Genomic DNA, 23,156 nt, shown 5'->3' with positions numbered 1-23,156 from the left:
ACTGCTTCATTTTCTATCATCTCTTGAATTTGCTATTATCTCATTTTTAGTAAGAAGAGCTTGCAAAAGGCAGTTCTTTCTGAAGTACAAATCTTGGGGTTCAAACTGAGCTTTGCACGTCTTTACCTGCTGAGCTATTCACTGGTGCCACGGGATCTTTTCAAGTAAATAAACATATGTTAAACATATTATAAAAATATGATTTATTATAAATGTTATCAATATCCAAACTTCATAAATATGTTACTTCTATCTAAATGTCCACATTGAAAGTGTCTTTATATATTTACATAATTTGGGATCTTTTTATGTTAGAAGATCATAAATCCCTACTACATGACTTTTCTATTTAATAGGCAATTATACTTCAGCTGAGTCATATTTTAAGAAAATTTTGATATTTTAAATTTTAAAATACATGATTATCTTCTAAGGCAATAAACACTTATGTTGAGAATTTATGGAGAGTTCTCCAAGCCAAAGTTATAAACAGTGTTGGTGATTATCGCACCGTACTCTACAAGCACTATTTAAGTTCGAACATCTCTACAGCGCACAATAATACAGACTTGATGATAATTCTCTTTTGCTACTGAGATTAAGAACAATTAAGAGCAATTAGCTATTTTTCTCTGAAATAAAACAATCCTTCCTGGACAGAGGCCCTGGTAGTAATGGAAAATGATAGGATTCATGAAGCAAGCAAAACTCACAAACATAGAAAGTGCCTGAAACTTACAAGATCCACAAGACCCCTCCACAAAGTCACATTAGCAGTAAGGATTACTGGGGAGAGGAGACTCTCCAAGGAGCCTCACTTTGTAAGTCATCACCCATGTTGGTGGGTTTTTCAGTGACATAGCTGTCTTTGAGTTACCACAGGTTCTTAAGTACCTTCGGGAAACTTACTGGTTTACCAAGCTACATAGATGGAGTGTTCCTTGACCTGTCATCAGTGACACTGAATAGGAAGAAGAGATGTTTGCTTATATATTCCTAGGAAATGTCAACAACATTAATTAATTTTTTCACAATTCTCCTAAGGCAAAGAATGGTTGTCAAATATAACTTTCCTAAGTCTTAGCATGCCTTGCATTGTCTTTGATAATTTAAGTTTCCCAACTTTTATTAATTAGGAAAATAGCTTTAAAAATTCCATGGAATGCAGCAGTTACAAATATGGCTCTGAAGCCAAATGGACAACTCAAAATGATCACGTAGTCATCTACAAGATGAGTGATCCATGCCTTCTCTTTGACTCAATCTCTTCATCTGCAAAATAGGGATAATAATATCATGTAACTCATAGGGTTGTTATGAGAACCTATGAGTTAATATTGTAAATATTTTAGAAATTATCTAGCATAAACATAGTGATATAAGTGCTGATATAATAAAAAGTTTGTCATCAGACTATTAAGTTTACTTAAAATAATAATAAAAAAACAGTGACTAGAAAATTTAATCACAACGTATGTTCCACTTGCTCCCCTCTTTAGTATTATGTTTTTTAGAGATCATTTATACAGAACACAAGTTGTATTTTAAGGTATACAGTTCTTTGGATTCTGACAAATGTGTGAGATCATAATCATGGTCACAATCTGTAGGACATTATCTTTGCCTCCCCAAACTCCTCAATTTGGAGTTGTGTTTCCTGCCATCTAGGCCCTGGCAGGCTGACCTGATTTCCTTTTCTATGGCTTTGCTGTTCTATGATGTTAGATAAATAGATTCATTCTATTCTCAGACTTCTATGTCTGGGTCTAAGGCTCACCCATGTTGACCTTTCAGTAGCCTGTTTTTAACTTTTTGTATTCAGATTTTCAAGTTTTGTTCATTTTTAATCCACTAATCCACTATTTACTTTTAAGTCTAATAAGTTTGAGGCATGGATGATTGTTTGTACTGGAATAGACAATGCTCAGTAGCTAAAATAAGAGTCATGAGTCAGGGCTTCCCCAGGGGAAACTTTTTAAATGGCAAGGCTAGGTACATGCTACAAAGGAGAAATTGTCTAGAAGCTCACTGACACCAAAAGCCATTTCTACCAAATGAGCATGCTGCCCGCATGCCTGCTGTAAGGAAGTTCAAGTACTGAAAGTTTCATGATGGTTTTTACAGAAAGCACCATTCAGCCCATCAAGGCCTTACATTCATTGTTCAATTAACCACTATGTGGAGGCCAGGGGTCTGGAAATTGGTCTTTTCTTGATACAGAGAGGGCAGTAGAGAGCAGGGAAGCCATGTGATATATTTTATCCTGTTTTATATGTCTATTGGTATTTGTTAATTTTAATATTTCCTGGGTTTGGGGGAGCTGTTTCCTGTGCCCTTTAGTAACTTGTTCTGAAGTTTGGGGAGTCTCTGCCTTTGCAGAGGCTTGCATGAAGCTGCTATAACCTAGCTCTTAGGCAGGATAAACAGTTACATGAACCTGCTTGAAGCCATTTCTGCTGTGTTCTGTTTTATAAGTTATAATTGTGTTAGGGTTTGAATGAAAGTAATTATCCCATCGATCAATGTGTCAGAAGTGTGAAATGCTAAACTTCTGGAAAATATTTTTAGACGATTTTTGAGTAATAACAAATATCATCTGTTCTTCCTCTCTTAGGTGGAGTGTGTCACATGGGAAATGAACAGTAGGGCTCAGCCTTGAATAATATAGAATAGTAGAAACAGCTGCTCAAAATACCTATGAACACAATTCTTTACACATATGCATAAATAATAGGTAAAAAGCTAAGTTTACATTATTGACTTAAAATATATGACATATTTAAACCATAATCTTTCTTTAAATATCTTTAAATATCTTCATGTAATCCCTGAGTTCACAAATGTATATTAAAGTAAACTTTAACCATCATAATTGAAGTTTGAATTATAAATTGAAATATAGTTACCATGTAGTGAAATTTTTCCAATATTCTAAACACCATGAGGCTGCTCACTCATCGATTATACCATTTTGACATCAGAAGCTTAAAAAGCGGTTTATGAACTTGATTTTAAGTACATTGTCAATTATTGTGTCGTTATAAGCCTGGATCCTCTTTGGGAGCTAAACTAAAAGTCAAACTCCAATGTGATCACTTCCTATGAAAATACATGTACTATTCCTAGCTCATAGGAAATTCTAACACAGGTTTCATTCACCAGTAGGAAAAGTACTGTTTTAATTTTGGGGGATGAGTGGCATGCTCTCATAAGATCTGAGAGAGCACATGTGTCTCCTGTGCTACTTTACTGTGACTTTTTTTTTTATTTTGCTCTGGTATTATTGTGTGAGTGGATTTTATAAATGTCCTCTGGCTTCCTTTCCATTGGTGTGCTTACCACCCTCATTCAGGAACAAAAGAAATCTTGAAAAGTGTTACTAAACTGTCTGAAATCTCTTTTTGGATATAAAATACCGAGCATAGACAACTGAACCGTTCTTAGAACACCTGGCCATTTCTTGTGAACCTACTGAAATTCAAGCTACATCCATTTGTCTGCAAAAGATAATTTTATTAATTAATGTTCATAGTCAATCTCCAAAGTCCATCAATTTTGGGGGCTATAATATATTTATTTCCTACACGAATTCTGGGAACTACTAAATTTTTAAGAATCTGTTGAAATCTCCTAAAATATTTCAGCTACATGGAACATGAAAATTACAAGTGGCAAGAAGAATTAAGAAGTTACTGTACTCCTGAGACATGAGCATTAGTGACCACACACTTGTCTCAAATGTACCTTGTTCTTAATGTCCTTACCCAACTTAAGGACGAAGGGGATTCCAGTTTCAAAGTTGTGCATCATTCGATGTAATGCACAATTGCTAAGAAAATGCCTTAGGGATATAAACATGTACAGGGCGGAGTCCCGGCCCTGTACTGGATTGAGTAGTAAGCCCAACCACTGACATCTGTATCACGTACAGTACAGGGGTGAGTTCTGTGGAGGTACACAAAACATGGGAAAAATAAGGGTAAAATCTTGGAAGAGACACTCATTTTGAAGGAATTAAAACAGAGCTTCAGAAAATACACTAAACCAGCAAATAGTAATTGAATCAGATGGTTAAAGAAAACTTAGGTGGCATTAAAAATTATTACCAGCCAAGCAGAGTCAAGTCACTTGTCCCTCACCCAAATCGATAAACCAAAATCCCAACCAAGACTCTTAAAATTTTAAGAGTACATATGATGGGAAGAATTACTAAGAATGACTTAGAAACCCAACTTAATAGCACCAGCTTTGACAACAGCTTTATCTTATAATGGTCTAGTCAGGAGGCCAAGATAACTTCTATAATAATCATTGTATTTTGGAACTTTAAAAAATATTTTTATTTTATAATTAATTTAGTTTTACATATCAGCCACGGATTCCCCTGTCCTCCCTCCTCCCACCCCCCAGCCTTCCCCGCAAACCACCCCACATTCCCACCTCCTCCAAGGCAAGGTCTCCCCTGGGGAGTCAGCCCAGCCTGGTAGACTCAGCCAAGGCACGTCCAGTCCCCTCCTCCCTGCATCAAGGCTGAGCAAAGTGTCTCAGCACAGGTTCCAAAAAGCCAGCTCACGCACCAAGGACAGGTCACAGTCCCACTGCCTGGGGGCCTCCTAAACAGTTCAAGCTCATCAACTGTCTCACTTAGCCAGAGGTCCTGGTCTAGTTCCATGGGGGCTGCTCAGCTATTGGTTCACAGTTCATGTGTTTCCGCTAGTTTGGCTATTTGTTCCTGTGCTTTTCCCATCATGGTCTTGGTATCTCTTGCTTATATAATCCCTCCTCTCTCTCACTGGTTGGACTCCTGGAGCTCCACCTAGGGTTTGGCTGTGGATCTCTGCATCTGCTTCCACCAGTCACTGGATGAGAGTTCTATCATGACAGGTAGGGTGTTCGGCCATCCGATCACCAGAGTAGACCTACTCTGGTATTTTGGAACTTTTAAAATTATTTCATTAGCCAGGCTGCTGAACTGGGATCTCTATAGTATCATGCCATTGGGGAGACAGAAAAATACTTGAATAATATCCCCACATCTTTATTCTTTTTGAAAAAAATAAACGTTTTTACAACTCTGCTTGGCTTTGTTGGAGAACCACACCCATGTCTTTCCTTCCAAAAGAAGACAGGGAGCAACAAAAGCTATGGTTGAGGAAGCAACCACATGTAGATCAAAATTCTGTTTTTCACACAGTGACGTCATCCCATCGCCCAGGCTCACTCTAATGTCTTTTTCAGCAGCTTACCTCAATGTCTCAGAGAGAAGCGAAACACACACATAGGTGGACCCCTTCTAATTTTATCTAGGACGTTTCTACTTCAAATACAGTTTTAATGCAAACCATTAAAGAGATGAATATAATCAAATTTTAATTTTATATGAAAACAAATGGAGTGAAAAATCCACATTTTGTGAAGTAAGAAGTCTCCAAGAGGACTATTGTTCAGAGTATTAATGCTGGCATAAGGGCCGTGGGAAATGTGGGGTCTGAACTCTTTACATAAGGAAAGTCTCAGAGTTCCCTAGAGCCCAGTGTCCTTCTTTGTAAAATAGGATGGTAAAAGCATTTTGTACTTCCAAGATTTCTACAAGAAACACTCATGAGTACATTTTGTAAATTCTAAAAATTAAATTACAGATTATTATTATTTACCAATACAGAAGGATCCTATTCAATTATTGCTTAAGAATACAGATTCTGACATTATTTTTAACCAAACAAAGAACTTTATCCTGGGTAAAAGGAGGTGGGGAGTAAGTGATGCAATGCTTGTTGATTTTGCAGTTTCCTTCAAACTCTCTTTTTAACTATGTGTCTGCATGAAGCCAGAATTTTTCAGATCTTTTAACCATAACTTATGGTAGTAGATTGAAATCAGATGTAAATATAAAAATTCTACTGTATTCTATTAAATCAAATGTTAAAGGTATTTCTTTAAAAATATAAAGTAATGTTCCTCTTCTAATTAAATTTTAGTTTCATATTTGTCAATATGTAATTGTTATTATTATTTTAAATTAATTAATAACTTAAAAACTAAGAGTGAGTCAATAAAATGGTTAGTATCAATTGATATGATCCCCCAAATTTATTTAGGATCCTTAATAATTACAATATTTTGAAGAACTCCTGAAACCAAATCAAAAGTTTGACATTGCTTGACAAATACTGCTCCACTTTATGATCCAAGAATATCCATCTCTTGTCTTTATTTTTACCACGGTATTTACTTTTCAAGTGTACAAATGTACCTTGTTTTTTTATTCCACTCACGGAAGGAAAAACACAGAGCATTAAAGAAAGTAATTTTATCAGCAACCCCTGTGTAGTCATTGTTTCACACTTATAACACCAATCGCTTTTCACCGATTTTTTTCTCATAATGTGATGGAATTGACAATTCAATTTAATAAGAGGTCGAGGACTTTGGGGAAGGAGAATATTTGCATGGTTAAATGACTTATATTTTCTTGCTTGATGTCCTATCCTTTTCTAGTTACTACAAATTTGCAAACGTACAGTTCTTTCAATGGCTGCTGATAATCCATAACTAATTCAAACATTCTTGTCAAATTTGTCAACTATTTCTCAGTTTACAATAATATAATAGGAGGTAGGAACAGTTCCTGAAGAAATTGAGTAAGTGTCTGGGTACTAGATGAAGGGACCTGGAGACACTTTGTGTCATTAGATAAGGGAGGGTATGCTGAACAAATTTATGCTCGTTTTTACCTTGATAGAGTGCAAATAGCACCAAGGAACCATAAAACAAAAGAAACCACGATTTGAAGAAATCTAGTGATCTTTTCTTAAAGGTAGGGAAGAAATGTTGATAGAAGGACTGGTGGAAATCACAGAGGATTTCTTGTTTTGTTTGCAAACGGAAGCCAAATAAATGAACAAAGCCATTTATCAGAAACCTTCCTTAATTATATGTCTGAGAAATCAGTCATCCAAAAATTGTTTTTGTAATAGTAAATGGTTTTAATGATTAAAAATGAATTCCATTTTTAAAATATCTATAATACACATAAGCTGTTATATATATATATATATATATATATATATATATATATATGTCAAAGGAAACTTTTCCATCTGGGCTGGCAATGTTCCCTTCAAGAGCCAAAGGCCACATAATGAAATTCCCAAAACCAGGCATGAGAAGCCCTCTTTTGAGCTGTTAGGGTTGTCCAAGAGATTCCCAAAACATTACAGGCTATTGCTATTGCCCTTGGTTGCCGCCAGAGGTAGAAGTAACTCCCTGTTGGTAAAGATATTATGTACTTCAGACAAAGGGTTCAGAGGACCCTGACCTGAAACTGACCCTAAAACCTGCTTTCTGAGGACTGGTTTCCATGGTACAGGAAGCTTTGTATACTTTTTGGTATGAAAACACCAGGCAGCCTCCAAATGAGGGAATCATCCAATAATCCTACACAAATATGATGCCTGTGAGCCACAGCAATGATCTGCCCATAGGAATGAGAGTCCTGAGGGTGCAGTAGTAGCATTGCCTACCTTGGTGGCAATGAACAGTCCTCCAATTGGAATAAGATTTTCTCAAAACAAGGGAAGCCATGCTTGGTACTGGAAACCTAGCTCTTGAATGTGAATCAATAACTACCACTTTACCACCAACATAATCCCTAAGTACATTCTAAATATTTGACTTATACCCATAGATAAGTGTCGTCCATCCTCATCACTCTTCAAGGAAAGTTCTCTTCACAACAGATGGAGAACACTACAGAAAACCACAACCAATCCGAATGCAGAGTTGTGGAGCTAAGATCCAATGGATACATCTACAATGCAATACCTGTACCTAAAGCTCAGGGATCAGTGTAGAAAAGGGACAGAAGTACTGTAAAAGCCAGAGGAGCAGGGAGTTTGCTGTGAGACTCTGCCTCCTTGTAGTATCAGACGTGTGGTAGTTTGAACGTAATTGGCCCCCATAAGCCCATCGGGAGTGGCACTATTAGGATATGTGGCTTTGTTGGAGTAGGCATGGCCTTGTTGGAGGAAGTATGTCACTGTGGAGGAGGGCTTTGAGGTCTCACATACACTCAAGCCACACCCAGTGTTTCAGACCACTTCTTGTTGCCTGTAGGTCAAGATGTAGGAATCTCAGCTCTTTCTCCTGCACCATGTCTGCCTGCATGCAGTCATGTAGCACCATGATGATAATGAACTAACCCTCTTAAAATGTAACCCAGCCCAATTAACTGTTTTTACTTTATAAGAGTTGTGGTGGCCATGGTGTCTCTTAACAGCAATAGAAACCCTAACTAAGACAAGAGGTTACACTCATACCATAAAGTCTCATCACTGTGACTGCTAAACATGAGCTGAACAAGGACAAAAATAGATATGCCAAAATGGATGGGAAAAACCAGGAGGCCTCAATCCTACACAAAAAACTATATGCAACTAAGGAATGCTGAGAATTGGAGAAATAGTCTTCTCAGGGAAAATCACCCTAATTGGCTGTCTAATACCAAATGGTCATTTCTGCAAAACTACATACAAGTAACATTTTATGGACTGAGAAAGTTGTACTTATGTATTTAGGAGTATGGATATGTATACATGTACATATATAACAACAATTAATGTAAAAAGAGGCCAGCTATGAATTTGAAAAAAAAATCAAGATGTTTTATATAGAGGGTTTGAAGGAAGAAAGGGAAAGGAGAAGTGATGTAATTATAATATAAGCTTAAAGAAATAAAAAAGTAATTTAAAATAAAATTTAAAAAACTTTATTTCATAACCACCTTTAATGTGGCATTGAAAAGAATACAGAGATCTAGTTCCACTGATACTTGCCTGGTCTAACTCTGTACTGTATGTGTATATACTGAAGGAAGTGCATAGTACACTAAAAATGGTTGAAGGTGTAAAAACTAACATTTTACTTACAATTCCATATAGCTCTCACAATAGATACATGTTACCATATATCTATTGTGAGAGCTATAGAAAAGTAGTAATAAAATGAAATTATTGGAAAAAGGTCATCACTGATATCATTATCTAATGAGTAAACTATGAGGATGTATGGACAAGTGTAGATCAGAAGCATAAAATCTACTATCCTGTTCTAGCAGAAGTTTCCATCATTTTACTCCCTGCTAAACTGATAAATATTAAAAGCAACTCTTCATTCTTAAAAGGAGTTAAACTTAACAAACGAATTTCCCAGAATAATATCATGACTGATGTCTTTTAAAACCTTTTCATCAACGTATGGTTTTCTGTGGCACACATACTTTAAAATGGTAAGAGCAAGATTCATTTTTTGTACTTTTAACTGGTACAGGCAAAATACAAATCTATAATAGAGTTTTTAAATTTTTATTTTGGAAAGGAGAGAAATGGTGAGCCCTTCAAACATACATATGGTCCAAAGACACATAATGAGGATATATCATGAGCATAACGTAATTGTCTGGCTGTATTTCTTTGCACCCTCCCAAATCTAAAAGTGGCACTGCTTTCAAGTTCTAACCAAAAACACATAGAATGAACTTAAGTACAACGTAGCTGAGAACCAAACACCAGAACCCCAGCTTATAATCAGCATGCCCATCCCATAAAACACAGGAGAAATTCTGGTGGAGTGGTAGAATTACAGGGAGAGGCCAGTATTTGCTTTGGCAGATGTTGCGTCTGTGCAAGTGGGAACACAGCTGTATGCAGAATGTTTCAGTGTTTCTGAAACTGCTGAACTAGACATAAAGGAATACCCAACTTACAGTGTATCAGCAAGTTTAGAGAACAAAGTACCGTTTTGTCCTTTTTTAGAAATTGTGTAGAATAAGCAAGCAGTATTAAACCACCAGTGAGTGGGTCCATTATAGTTTGTTTTGTGACCCATCTTTGCCACATGGCTGTAGTTGTTTTCTCACTTTCAATATTTCATATTTTCCATGTCACAGAGAGAAAAGCAGGTAATCCTGAAGTCTAAAGCATGATTGACAGGTTACATGTGAGTGGGAAGTTCACTAAAAGTGGAATGTCTCATATTTGACTTCAGAAATGTCATGCTGCAAAATTGAGAATACAGTTCGGGAACTGAAAAAAGGATTTTCACAGAGGGCTGTTCAGTTCCCTTAACTAAGTCAAATATGCTGCTTCTTGGAGAAATTTAGGTCCTTAACACGTGAAAAGAAAGAGCAGCAGCATTTCATCCTCCAAGCCAGGCTCTACGTGAAGGCGTTTGTTACATGAATAGGGACACGCAGAGTGCCTTGCTACTCCCAGTCTCAGACTTTGCAGACTTCCCTTGGGCTGACTGATCATGACTGGCTGCAGCAACTGATTCTAAATTGAGTTTGTGTGTCCAACTCCTCTACTAATTCAGTGTTAGACCTACTTGTGTTTCAGTATTAGTTGGATTAACAGAAATATTTTCAAATTTTTTAATCTATTGTTTTTCAAATTTAATTTGGCACACCAGAATATCTCTTCATAACTTCATTTTCTTTTCCAGCTTTAATCTCTAGACTATTTTTATATGTTTGTGTAGTGTGTTGGATTGATTATATGTGCCCTGGGCATAGAGTGCTATTATGCAAAATGATAGGATATCTGCCATTTATCTGTGACTCTGCCTCCAGGATTCCACTGGTAGAGCTCACCATTTTAGATCATAGAATACTAAGCTAAAACTACTAAACATCTTCCACATTCTCTGTGTTCTGTTTTTCATATGTTTGAAGGGGAAAGAGAATAGCAGCACTGTTGTGTTACCTACTCTGTCCTTACTTACTTCAAGATTTTACTGAGAGTTGACTCTATCCCTTCACCTTCCCAGTGAAACAACTTCCTTCTCACAGGGATATGAAGACTTCTCCCTTTCTAACACAGTTTACTGCTGCCTGCTTTGTTAACCAAGAAAAGGCATTTTTAAAAGCAAAATATCTACATTCATGAAAGAAGAATGACTTTGTTTTTGTCGTACACCAGCCACTGTGTTTTGTGCTTTGCAAAGTTTATCTTAGCTCATGCCAACATTGTCTTGCAGCTGTTCGGAAAGGCATGCTCAAGGTTCCAGTGCAGCAAGAAAAGGGCTGGGAACCATATTTCTTAAATACGGTGTGAGGTGATGTCTGTAAGTGGAGTGACCATTCTTAGTGCGACAGATGAACTGGGGCTGAGGAGGTGGCTCAGTGGTTAAATGCACTCAACTATACTTGAAGAGGACAGGGTTCAGGTCTCATTACATGACATGACTCGTGATTAATTCTGTCTTCCCGATAGCCATTTCTCTACGAGCCACTTTTGTATGTGTGCATAATGTTCTCTAAGCATGGAAATAATTAATTATGAGAATTCATAAAATAATTGTATGTTAATACATCTAGGCAATAGTAGGTGTCAGCAATTGTGTGTTTCTATATTCATATTTTAACTTCTGGTTCCTATAAAAAAAAACAATCATCTGAGGTTTTAGAAAAAGTTATAATTGACTAAGAAAGCAAATGTAATGAAGACTTTTGTGAATCAGATTTGTGTAACATAGTAGAATTGGTACATCGCATTTACTAAGAAAAAAATGGTAAAAGGTTTATGTGATGAATTTCTTACTACACAAACAAAAATTATTATTTATGAAAAGGAACTGCTTAAAGTAGGAGGGCAATTACTCCCCCTCCCTACACAACATGCTCCGTGCTCTCTGAAGTCTATAGTAAAATTTCCAATAGTTACTAGATCTGTATGTCATGTCACAGGCTGGAAGGAGACACTCAGTGGGAAATGGGAACTGAGAAAAGAGTTGCTTTCGGTGAGTTTGGGCTCATAGTGGAGTCTGCAAGAACAGCTACATTAGAAATTTGTCAAAGCCAGAGAGATGACTGGAGCCACACAAATAAATAGCAAAACAAACAATAGCCAAGATGGAACCAACCAAATACTGAAGAGCTTCAGAAGCAAACATTTAGCAAAAAACATCAGTCCTTAACTGTCACAACACTCTCAGAGTCCCAGGGGCCCTACACACTGTAAAGGGGCATGTACTTCTGCGTGGAACATACATGACCTCTAACACTCTCAGAGTCCCAGGGGCCCTACACACTGTAAAGAGGCATATACTTCTGTGTGGAACATGCATGACCTCTAACACTCTCAGAGTCCCAGGGGCCCTACACACTGTAAAGAGGCATACACTTCTGTGTGGAACATGCATGACCTCTAACACTCTTAGAGTCCCAGGGGCCCTACACACTGGAAAGAGGCATATACTTCTGCGTGGAACATACATGACCTGAGGGAAAACTGCATGCACAGCAGAGACAGTGACTGGTATCATATTTGATTTGAGAGAAAATGCTGTTATTTCTCCACAATAGATCCTGTGACAAAGAAATTCCTTCCAACTAAGCATGGGTTCCAGGATCCAGGCAGGAAGAGCCAGGCCCAGCTGGAATACCCATAGGAGGAGGAAGGAAAGTCTACCAATCTCCATGTGCCATTTACAGTCATCCGAAAAAGTATTTGCACAACCTGTTCACACTGACAGACATTTTAAGGGAGTTGCTTGAGACCCAGAAAATACAGGAGGCAGGGAACACATGAAGACTCAGAAGATAGAAGAGTCAGGTGACAGAGACACAGGATAAGTGTGGTAAGTGTGGAAGTATATGCATGGTCCTTCGGCAATTTGTTTTCAAGAGCATTGTGAGCAGTTCTTAAATAAGAACATGCAATACTGTAAAACACGAGTCTAGATTAAAATCATTTTGTCTTGTAATATCACAAATAATGAGAAGAAATAATTTAAAAATATGTTTCCAAAGAGAACAAGTGATATTGAAATAAACTAGATTTTATGTAAATTAAATTAAAATTTGTCATAATATTACAAGATTAGAGAATACATTTTGAAAGAAAATAGCAAAAATATAAACAAAGCTTAGCTTTTCAAATATGTTTATATTAAAGTAGGGTACATGTTTGAGTCTTCAAACAAAAGCTATGAATTTTGTTTTTGGACTTTTTAAAGCCCAGCTTTATTTTCCATTTATTCCTATAACTTCTTTTCTAGTTTTTAGTATAGAAAATGTTTTTATGTTGTTGAAACAGCCTCAGAATTAGGAAAGGAATGAACAAATCTTGTTATTGGGGAAATTGGGATCCCTTTCAAACTCTTAGCCTTATTAACAAAAGAATTTTGAAACAGATTCAGAAGGAAACTCAAGCACAATTTTATTTGTGTGTCAGAGAAAAACAGGGCAGGAAAGCTGTAAATCTTGGCAGCACCCAGCAGGAGAGAGATGGGGAAAGGGTCCAAGGACACCATGCTGTGCGGAAGCGGATATGCTCAGTAATGGAGGTCCACAGTGGCTGGTACAAGGATCGAGTGGAGCTTCAGATAACTAGTGAGATAGCCCAGAATGTCAGTAAGGCATGTTTACACAGGAAAAAATATGTCTAGGCTTTTGGGAAAAGATGTGGATCAGAAAATTATGTTATTTAAGCTTAGAATGCATATTTTTAAAAAAGTGGTCAAGTTTAACAGTGCTGACTTAAGGGAAGTGTGTTTGTGGCGCACTGAAGGAGGGCTTTGGGCAAAGCACATTATCTCATTAAGTGGGTAACTATTCCTCCCATTCCCTTACAACGTATTGAGATTTCCAGTGGGGTGGCCTCCTAACCAGGTAATTGACAGGCCCAACTATATTTACTTCCTGAAAAATATATTCTACTCTATTCTTTTGGCCAAGAGGCCTAAGGAAGGGCAATTGTGATGTTTTCCTTTCCATTATCCAGGAAAGTCAGAGGTGGTGTAAAAGCCCATCATGAGGGAAGGATCCATCTTCGGCAGCCTCTAAGGCTGTTGATCCCTACCCACCCTAACAACCTTCCATTTTTTTAAACCCAAGTTGTGGTGATATATTGTGTCCCTCAATATATTGTGCACCCTAATAAAGCTTATCTGAGGATCAGAAGAAAAATTCAGCCACTATAATAAACATAGAAGTCAGGCCACGGTAGCACATGCCTTTAATCTTAGCATTTGGGAGGCTGAGATCCATCCAGATCTCTGTGAGTTCAAGGCCACACTGGTAACGGAACCAAGCATGGTGGCACATGCCTTAGTCCCAGTACTGACTATAAAGGTCTGGAGGTCTATACAGACAGACAGGAAGTGATGTAACTGGGCAGAGAGTGGAAGTGAGATGGCAGAACAGAAAGGCATATGGACCTGGGTATACAGGAAATAGGTCTTTCTGGAAGCTGAGGAGTTGGTAAGGTGAGATTGGCTGTGGCTTGTCCTATTCCTCTGATCTCTCGGCTTTCACCCCAATATCTGGCTCCAGGTTTTTTATTAATAAGACCATTTAGCAATTCATCTTATACCAAGTCATAAAAATCTTGCTGTTATTTTATTATTAAATTCTTCTTTTAAAAATAACTTCCATCAGTCACACAATTCCTTTATCAGTTCCTGATGCAAATGATAAGTCTGCAAATATTGATAACTGCCCAAAGGAAGTTTATGTGCTGTTTAAAGAATCAGTACCAATAGCAAATGCAATACAGTAAAATCAGTACCTTGGGGCTGGTGAGATGCCTCAGTGAGTAAGGAGGACACTAGCAGCCTCACCTGATGACCTAAGTTCAAAACCCAGGATCCACGTGGTGGGAAGAAAAAGTCAACTGCCACAAGCTTTCCTCTATACAAGTGCACTCTGTGTCATGTGACATACACACACACATACACACTGAGAGAGAGAGAGAGAGAGAGAGAGAGAGAGAGAGAGAGAGAGAGCGAGAGAGACAGACAGATAGATGGACAGAGAGAGGGAAAGAAGCAGAGATAGACAAATACACACATGCACACAGACAGACAGACAGACACACAGACTGACAGAAGCAGACAGAAAGACAGGGACAGTGAGAGAGAGAGAGAAAGACACACACACACACACACACACACACACACACACACACACAATCAAAAGAGAGAGAAGAGACAGAGAAACAGAGAGACATTCATACAAAATAAGTTCACTTTTTCTTCCAGTCAAATTTCTCAAGCAAGCTCTTTACAACAGCCATCTCCATTTCCACTCCTTTTTGTCCTGCTTCCTGTAACAGGGCTCTCATTCTGCTGCAAAGGATCTCTTTGTGTTTCTAGTGAGACTGCCAATCCAGTGAAAACCCCTGTATGCCGGCCTTAATAACTTCAAGAATGCCCAAGGCTATGATTCCTCTACATTTCGAGATTTTTTTTTTTCTCCCTGGCTCTGTTCCTCTCTGAACATCCCTCTTCTTACAGGTGAAGCCCCTCAGTAGACTCGTGTGTTAATGGTCAGTCATAGTCCTCCTCTTTACTCTCCTTAGCACTTCAGTTAGGATGTACACCCAGATTCCAAACGCATCTCTCCAGTCAGCCATCACTTTAGACTTCTAAACTCATTTGCACCACAACTTTTTTAAAAAAATGTCAAGATTGACTTGTCTAAAACCAAATTCATTATTCCTCTCCAATCCATCTTCTCTTTCCTAGTTACCACTAGTTACTGCAGATTCCAGTTCCAGGGTCAGTTCCACAGGGTGGTCAGCACAGCAGAGACCAAGGATGCTGTCGCTCATTATTGTGTGTCAGCACTTTGCACAATGTCTCTTACGTAATAAGAGGTCAATACATACTTTATTTGAATGGATAAAGGAATGGTTCATGGACTTACAGAACAGGTGAGGTTGATTGAATGAGAATGACCAGCCCCACCCCACCCCCACCTGTTGTGGGTTCACATGTTTGAATAGTTGCTCTCCTGTTAGTGAAACTGTTTGAGGAAGGATTAGGAGGTGTGCTCTTGTGTCATTGGGGACAGGCTGTGAAGTTTCAAAAGTCCATGCATCCGTTCCCAGCATCTCTCTCTCTCTCTCTCTCTCTCTCTCTCTCTCTCTCTCTCTCTCTCTCTCTCTCTCTCTCTTTTTCTTCTTCTTCTTCTTCTTCTTCTTCTTCTTCTTCTTCTCTCTCCCACCTCTCTCCCTCTCTCTCCCAGTTAATCTCTCTCTCTCTTTCTTTTTCTCTCTCTTTCTTCTTCTTCTTCTTTCTTCTTCTTCTTCTTCTTCTTCTTCTTCTTCTTCTTCTTCTTCTTCTTCTTCTTCTTCTTCTTCTCTTCCACCTTTCTCTCTCTCCCAGTTAGTCTCTCTCTCTCTCTCTCTCTCTCTCTCTCTCTCTCTCTCTCTCTCTCTCTCCCTCTCCCTCTCCCTCTCCCTCTCTCTCTCTCCCCCTCTCCCTCTCATGGTTGTATCTCAAGATACAAGCTCTCGGCGACTGCCTGCAGCTCCAGCACCATGCTTGCCTGTTGTCAGGCTTCCCACCATGATGGTCGTGAACTCCGCCCCTCTGGAACTGTGAACCCCCCGTTAAACACTTCCTTTTATAAACTGCCTTGGTCACAGTGTCTTGTTTAAGAAATTTAAAAGTAATGATGACAACAGGTTATTAATTTTGCCTGGGAATTTCAATTCAATAGTAGAAATGAATCTTGAATAATGAAGATTTCATTAAAATATAAAGGAAAACCAAAGAGGCAATTAGAGGAAAACACTGGAGGAAATAAATGTTTCAGGAGAATGAATCAAAACCTACAAAGTCAAGGGCCTTGCAGTTTGGGATAACGGTGAGGAAATAAAGGATTTGGAGAAAGAACTGGAAAAGTGCATGTTGCCCGAAGTTTGAGGCATCTGAATTTTGTCACCTAAGCACTGGACAGGCAGTTGATTTTTTTCAGGCAAAGGAGTGGTTGTGTGTTTTACACAATGCTGTGCTGAGTGTGTCTCATCCAGTTCACCGTCCTCTACTCTGTCCAGGTGGTGCTGCGAATCACTTCATTATATCAGCTGGTTCTGTTAGAATGCTGCAAAGTTTTGTCAACATCACCTTACATTTGGACCTTCATCTAGCGTTCGTATATCTGGTTTCATCTGTTCCCTGGGGAGGTACGAGGGTCATCCAAGCCATGCCCCCTGCTCTAAGTTTAACTCCTGCTTTATGGAACTTTTAATTTAGCTGCTGAGCACCCCAGCCTCCTGCCTTGTTGCCTCTGTTTTAGAGGAGAGAGAAGTTATTCATCTGGTTCCTTCTTTGTCTTATTTTCTGCATTCTAATAAATGACAGTCATCCCATCTTTGATTCTGTATATTGAAATACCTAGTGTGACTTTATGGGGCTCTGACTGGGTCCTTGATTGGCAGAAACTCTGCTGTGGATTTGAAATGGAATGAGTAAAGATGCAGACAGAAGGCTGGTTAAATAATTCAATACCCTAGGCAGAAATAAAGTCAGGGACCGTGTGACTGAAGACAATAATTAAAAAAAAAAAAAAAAAAAAAGACAGCTGCTGACATCTAGAGAACTCTTTCAACGTGCTAGTCTAAGTCCATGATTCTTTCGAGATTGGCATCACATTATCTCTATTTCATAGGAGACCCCGGGAAATTTGAAGCAACAGGTCTCAGGCAGGAAGTGGAACCCAGGGATTAAACTCCAGTTTTCTGGTTTTAAATTAAACAAGGCTGGGGCCAGGCTTACACCTCAGTAGGAAATCGCTCACCTGACCTATATAAGGTCCTGGGTTCTGTCCTTAGCACCACAAAAATGAAAAAGAAAAAAAATGCATGAGACTTCCAGGGGTGCTGGTCCTTTTATCTAGAACAAAGCAACGGTGTTTGGCTACTAGTTCACCAGAAAGAATCGCCGAGAAAGAGAAGTCAAAATCACCTTAGAAACTCAGTTTTGATGCCCGGTGACTGATGAAGCTTTTCACAACAGTGGAGAACAAGAATAGTCAGACAGAGGCTTAGGTGTCTGCTATGACTCTCCGGTTATTCAAAGTCATGGGACGTCTGAGGCATGACGTGGGCTGGATGCTGGATCTAAGTTGGATACTGTAAACAGACTGAGGTGAAGATAAAGAGTTCAGGGCCTAGATAAATCATGAAAGCAGAGAGCAATGCCTGAACTAAGAGGAGCACTGGAGTGAGAAGAATTCTCAAACTGTTAAATATAGGTCTGTGTCATTATTTTTCTGTCCATAAAGAATAACAGTCGTGAAAAAAATATGTGTTAACCAGTGGAATAGGACAGGAGGGATGAAAAGAAATGTGTGTGGTGTGGCACACAAGAAAGCATGCAACTATTCCAGAGATTTACATTCACCCTTATTTCTTTCATTTTTGCGGGGAGAGAAGAAAACAAAAGGAGGAGGAAAAGGAGATAAGAGAGCTTGCAACAATGTTTTCCTTTCCAACTGAAAAGCAGGGTCTGCTAGATTGATTATTCTCCTTAGAACTGTTTGGCCACCACAACAGGAATGACATCAGCAACCCAATCCCTGGCTGAGCAGAATGAGTCTTTTTTTTTTTCGTCCGTTTTCACTTTATTAAAATATTTTACATTTGTTGAGAAAAAAACAAACAAAACAAAACAAAACAGAAAACCCACAGACAGAGGAACCCAGTGAAGGGAGAGAACTGAAAACCTGAATATGGAGGCTTCTGATTCACCGGAACTGCAGAGGCCTGAGCACTAGTGCAGTTCACAGAGTGAAAAGCAAAAGGCTACTCAGGAAATAAGTCACCCTAAATCGCACGAACTTCAGAGCTTGAACTTGTGAGGACAGATGGGGGTGGGTCTGGAAAGGGGGCAATCCTCTGTTCTCAAGGACGAAGTTGCAGACCTTGCTGACCGTAGGGAAACAAGCAATATTGCAACATCGTCTGTTCTCCATAATGCATTCTGCTCACATGAGTATAAACTTCTGTCTAGGTTTCAAATGTATCTAAATATTTGTTTCCTTGGATAGAGGCAGGCAGGAAACGCGGAGTAAGGGGTGGGGCGGGAGCTTGCTCCCTCGGAGCGCTCCACGCCAAGCAATCTGCAAACACTCCGTTTCTTGGCAAATGTCCACTAGCTGATTTGTCCGTGATCTGTTTGAGACCCAGGCTGCTGATGCTGACCTTTACATCCCTCAGCAATGGGAGATTTATAATTAGGGGCTTCGTTTGGAAAAGGGATCCCTGTTTGGCGACTTTCAGCAGTTACTTTTCTAAAGAACCACTACAGACTCAGAAGTGTGAGGTGAGGAGTGAGGCTCTTTAGCTGTTTCGAGTGTGTGCATCACAGACTACAAAGAGCACCATGTCGTCTTATTTCTCATTAAGAAGACGTGCAGTCTCCAAGATCCCACTGCTTGTTATTTTATACAAGTATTAATTAAATATTATCAAGAAAGCCTACCAAATTCTACAACAATACATGAAAAAAAAAACAGATAAATTCATTCCCTGAAATTCTTTAAAGATTAGTTTTTAATGTGTAATTGTGTATATGTGGTGTGTGTCTGTGGTGTGTGTGTGTATATGGTATAGTGTGTGTTTGTGTGTGTGGTATGTGTGTGTTTTAGGCCTCCTGAAGGCTTCTCCACCATCGCAGCAAACTGAATCAGACTTAATTGGAAAGCCCAGGTTTAATGGGAAAAGCATTCCCAGGTGATTCCCAGCCCCTCAGAGAGGAGACAGGGACATAAGACCAAAAGAACCATGTGTCTGTTTTCTGGGAGGTAGCTTATATACCCTGTAGGAGTAGTCTTGAGCCTCTCTGGGGGAGGAGCTGTGTTTGGCTGGCTTTGAAGGGGTGAGTTTGGGGAAAGAGATAAGGAGGGGAGTTGAGGTGGATCTTCCACCAGACTCCTTTGGGTATAGGGATACCAGGGTGCCAGGGTTGAGGTGGAGCTCCCACCCAAACATTCCAGACTCTTTGGGTATTGGGTTGCTGGTTCAAGTCTGACTACTTCCTGCGGGCATGGGGCAACATGGGGAAGAGGAGTCGAAAATTGGTGAGCTCACATTCACATTCAGAAGAAGGTGTGAGTGCAGGAGCATCCAGTTGTCATCCTGGAGACCTCAGGCATCTGTTTCTGGAGGAAGCAAAGAAGACAAGTTTCTAGGGAAAAAAACAGGTCATTAACATCTGCCATAGTTGTATTGTAAAGATGAATGTACCAGCATGGATGTCCCAGGAGCTTGGCAGCTGAGGGGGTGGTGAGGATCACAGTATGAACAGAGAAGGGACCTCAGAAGAGAGAGATAGGGGAGGTACCTGACCAGTAGGGGAGTTTGAGCTGGGAGGTAGTGATTGAGGAGGAAAGGCCTTCCATAAAGGATCTCAAAAGGGCTCAAACCTGTAGGAGAGTGTGGGGTGGTCTGGAGGCAGGTAAGGGCAATAGGGAGAAGGGAGGGCCAAGATAAACTGAGTTCAATGGAGAGCTTGGTGAGATGTTGGTTGATGAGTCCATTGGCCTTCTCAACCTTTTCTGAGGATAAAGGTGTCAACCATAGTTAGGAGGTAACAGAGTTCTTTAGGTGTGGGCATGTGAGTGAAGTCCACCTGCCAATCCTCGCCTGGTTGGTGTCCTCAAAGCTGGTGCAGAGGCTGATATATCTGGAAGGCCCCTGTGAATGGACCTGTGAAATACTCAGGAGAGTGTGGGGGCTGAAAACATTGCAACCAACCAGAGGTGCAGGGCAAGCAGGTATGACCAGAAAAAGAGTGTGAGAAGAATCGCCCTGCAAGAATGCAGGGAAGTGTCAGGGTCTTAAGTGGGAAGGAAGGGATCCCATCCACCCCTGTGACAGAAATTGGTGAGGGAACTGCAGGACCTGAGTGAGATGCCAAAACAGAATAGGTAGCTCCTGCGTCCAAGGGAAAGTCAATGGACTTACCCACTACCCAGAGTGTCATCCTAGGCTCCGAGAGGGCAATGAGAGTCAGCAGGTGTAGGCCATGTCAGTTCTACACCAGGCTTAGTTCTCAGTTGCCAGAGGTGGAGAGGCTGGACCTCCATGGCATGACATAGAGGACGAGCCTGCACAGGGGCATTCTGATTTCCAGTGCCCAGGCTGTCGGCAGACAGGGCATGGCCTCCTGTGCAGCTGGGGGTCAGGGCAATACCGTGGCCAGTGGCCCTGCTTGCCTCATTTGAAGCAAGTTTTTGGAGGAGTTGACTTGGGCTGAGCTCTGGTGGGATGGAGCCTCATGGCCGGCTTCCCTTGTCCCCTTGTGGGACCCTGGTGGCCTCAGAGCAGCTGCTAAGGCTTGAGCTTGGAGCGTATTCTGTTGCAGCCTTGTCTGTCGGGTTGACTCGGCTGTCATTCTCGAGAATCAAAAACTTTAAAAGCCATTTTCACCAATTCCTGTAGGAGAGTTTGGGGATACTCCTCGGCCTTTTTTAAATTTTTTCTAATATTTGGTGCTGACTGAGAAGTGAAATGGGTGGGAAGGCAGGAGTCTGGCGAGACCGAGTATAAGAAGAAACCAAGGAAGATTTGGGGGTGTTAGTCCAGTGTGTAGGTTGAGGCTTTGGGAGATGAGCGGGGAGCAGTTAGGAGAGGGGAGGACAGGAAGGAGGGTAAAGAGGAGGAATTTGGTCTTAGATTTGCAGCCCCGGAGGAGGAGGTTGGGTAGGTAGAGTTTGGGGGAAGTGGGAGAGTGGTCAGTGTCTCCAGCCGTGAATGGACCCATGCTATGAGATATTGACCTCTGCAGAGACGGTAGGCACACAGAACCCAAAAACCATGGATGTAGGACAGTTCTGTAGCCCCAGTTTGAATAGATTTTGTAAGAGACCCTGCAGGGGCGTTTGGGGATCAGGCTTTGAATGGCAAGTGCCATTTCTCAAGTCTATGCTGGAGACCCGAAGCCTAGCACAATGAGTCCAGTGTGGTAAGTCTTGGGTCAAAAAAATGGGGGTGTGTGGGAAATTCCCTTCAACAGAACGTCTTCTGAAGAAGGGGTCCCATGGAACAAAGGTAGCCCTTTGCTCCAGAATGGGTTGGGTGGAGCAAAGGCAGCCCTGTGCTCCGGAACAGGTCGGGGGTTTGGTGCAGCCACGTTTTTTGCAGGACACCCTGAAAAATGAAGAGGCCCTGGGCCTCCTAGGCAAGGACTTGGAAAGGGCAACTTACCCAACTGAGAGCCGATCTTAGTCTAACAGAGAGCAGGTGATGGGGAGAGGAGTGTTTTCCCACCATGTGGCCCTGGGCCAGTGAGGAAAAATGAACCCCCTCAGTGGAACCTCCAGATGATAAGTTTTTGCACCCTGAAAGGCCTCTCAGCCAATGCAGCAATCCAAATCAGACCGAATCAGGAAAAGCCCAGGTTTATCAGGTAAAGCATTCCTGGGTGATTCCCGTCCCCTCAGAGAGGAGACAGGGCCATGAAACCAGAAGAATGACTGTCTATTTTCTGGAATGCAGCTTATATACCCTGTGGGAGTGGTCTTGAGCCTCTCTGGGAGAGGAGCTGTGTTTGGCAGGCTTTGAAGGGGCAGGTTTAGGGAAAGAGATAGGGGAAGGGAGTTGAGGTGGATCTTCCACCAGAGTCCTTCCAAACAGTATCAACGCTGAAAATCCTGAGATATCATTGAACAGTGAGGATGAAATACAGAAATTGCAAAATTCACCCCCAAAAGAGAATAAAATAAGAAAGAAAAATGACAGTGGGCATGTACATGATTGCACTCTGTCCAGGCTGTCTGGGTTGATAAAATATTCTTCCAAAAATAAAGAAAAAAAGAGAAAGCAACAGAAATTCTTCAATACTCATAGCAGTGAGCATTGTATTTCTAAAATAACAGAAAAGACAGCTTTGTTAGCGAATGTTCTTATATTCAGGGCTTTTGTTGACGAGAATAGGAACATCATTCTAATTCTTTTAAGTGGAAAAAACCATTAAGAACAGTATCTAGGACTACTGATAAAAATCTGGGGGTTTTGCAACTCAGAATCTCAGAATATAATTAAGATGTTGTTACTCGCTGAGACATAGAAACTTAAATTCTAAGGGGAGAGAGTGTGACAAGTAGGAAATGAGCACAGTAACATTAACACTGGAAACATGTATCCAAGCCTTACAATGTCCTCAAAGGGGAAGTGAGCACACCAACATTAACACTGGAAACAAGTGTCCAAGCCTTACTATGTCCTCACCTCAAAGTAAAGACTAAAGAAATGTAACCCAGCTAAGCTGACATTTGACACATGGTATTCAAACAGAGGCTGTTCTTAGCCCTTGCAGATAAATATTCCCCATTGTTACTACATACCTAAGAAAAGTTCATTCACTCT

At 40.3% G+C, this 23,156-nt stretch overlaps 1 protein-coding gene across 1 annotated transcript in view; it reads right to left on the bottom strand.

Moving 5' to 3' along the window:
• The window catches only part of Col5a2 (collagen type V alpha 2 chain), a 162,742-nt gene extending 141,559 nt beyond the window's left edge, over window positions 1–21,183 (bottom strand). Inside the window, exon 1 of the mRNA XM_059278138.1 lies at window positions 20,983–21,183. Within this exon, the coding sequence (XP_059134121.1) occupies window positions 20,983–21,183 (201 nt within the window). The remainder of the gene's footprint in view (window positions 1–20,982) is intronic.
• Window positions 21,184–23,156: the final 1,973 nt, after the last annotated feature.

Source organism: Peromyscus eremicus, chromosome 13, assembly GCF_949786415.1.
Source record: "Peromyscus eremicus chromosome 13, PerEre_H2_v1, whole genome shotgun sequence".
Classification (NCBI taxonomy): Eukaryota; Metazoa; Chordata; class Mammalia; order Rodentia; family Cricetidae; genus Peromyscus; species Peromyscus eremicus.
This window is presented reverse-complemented; position numbering and strand designations above follow the sequence as displayed.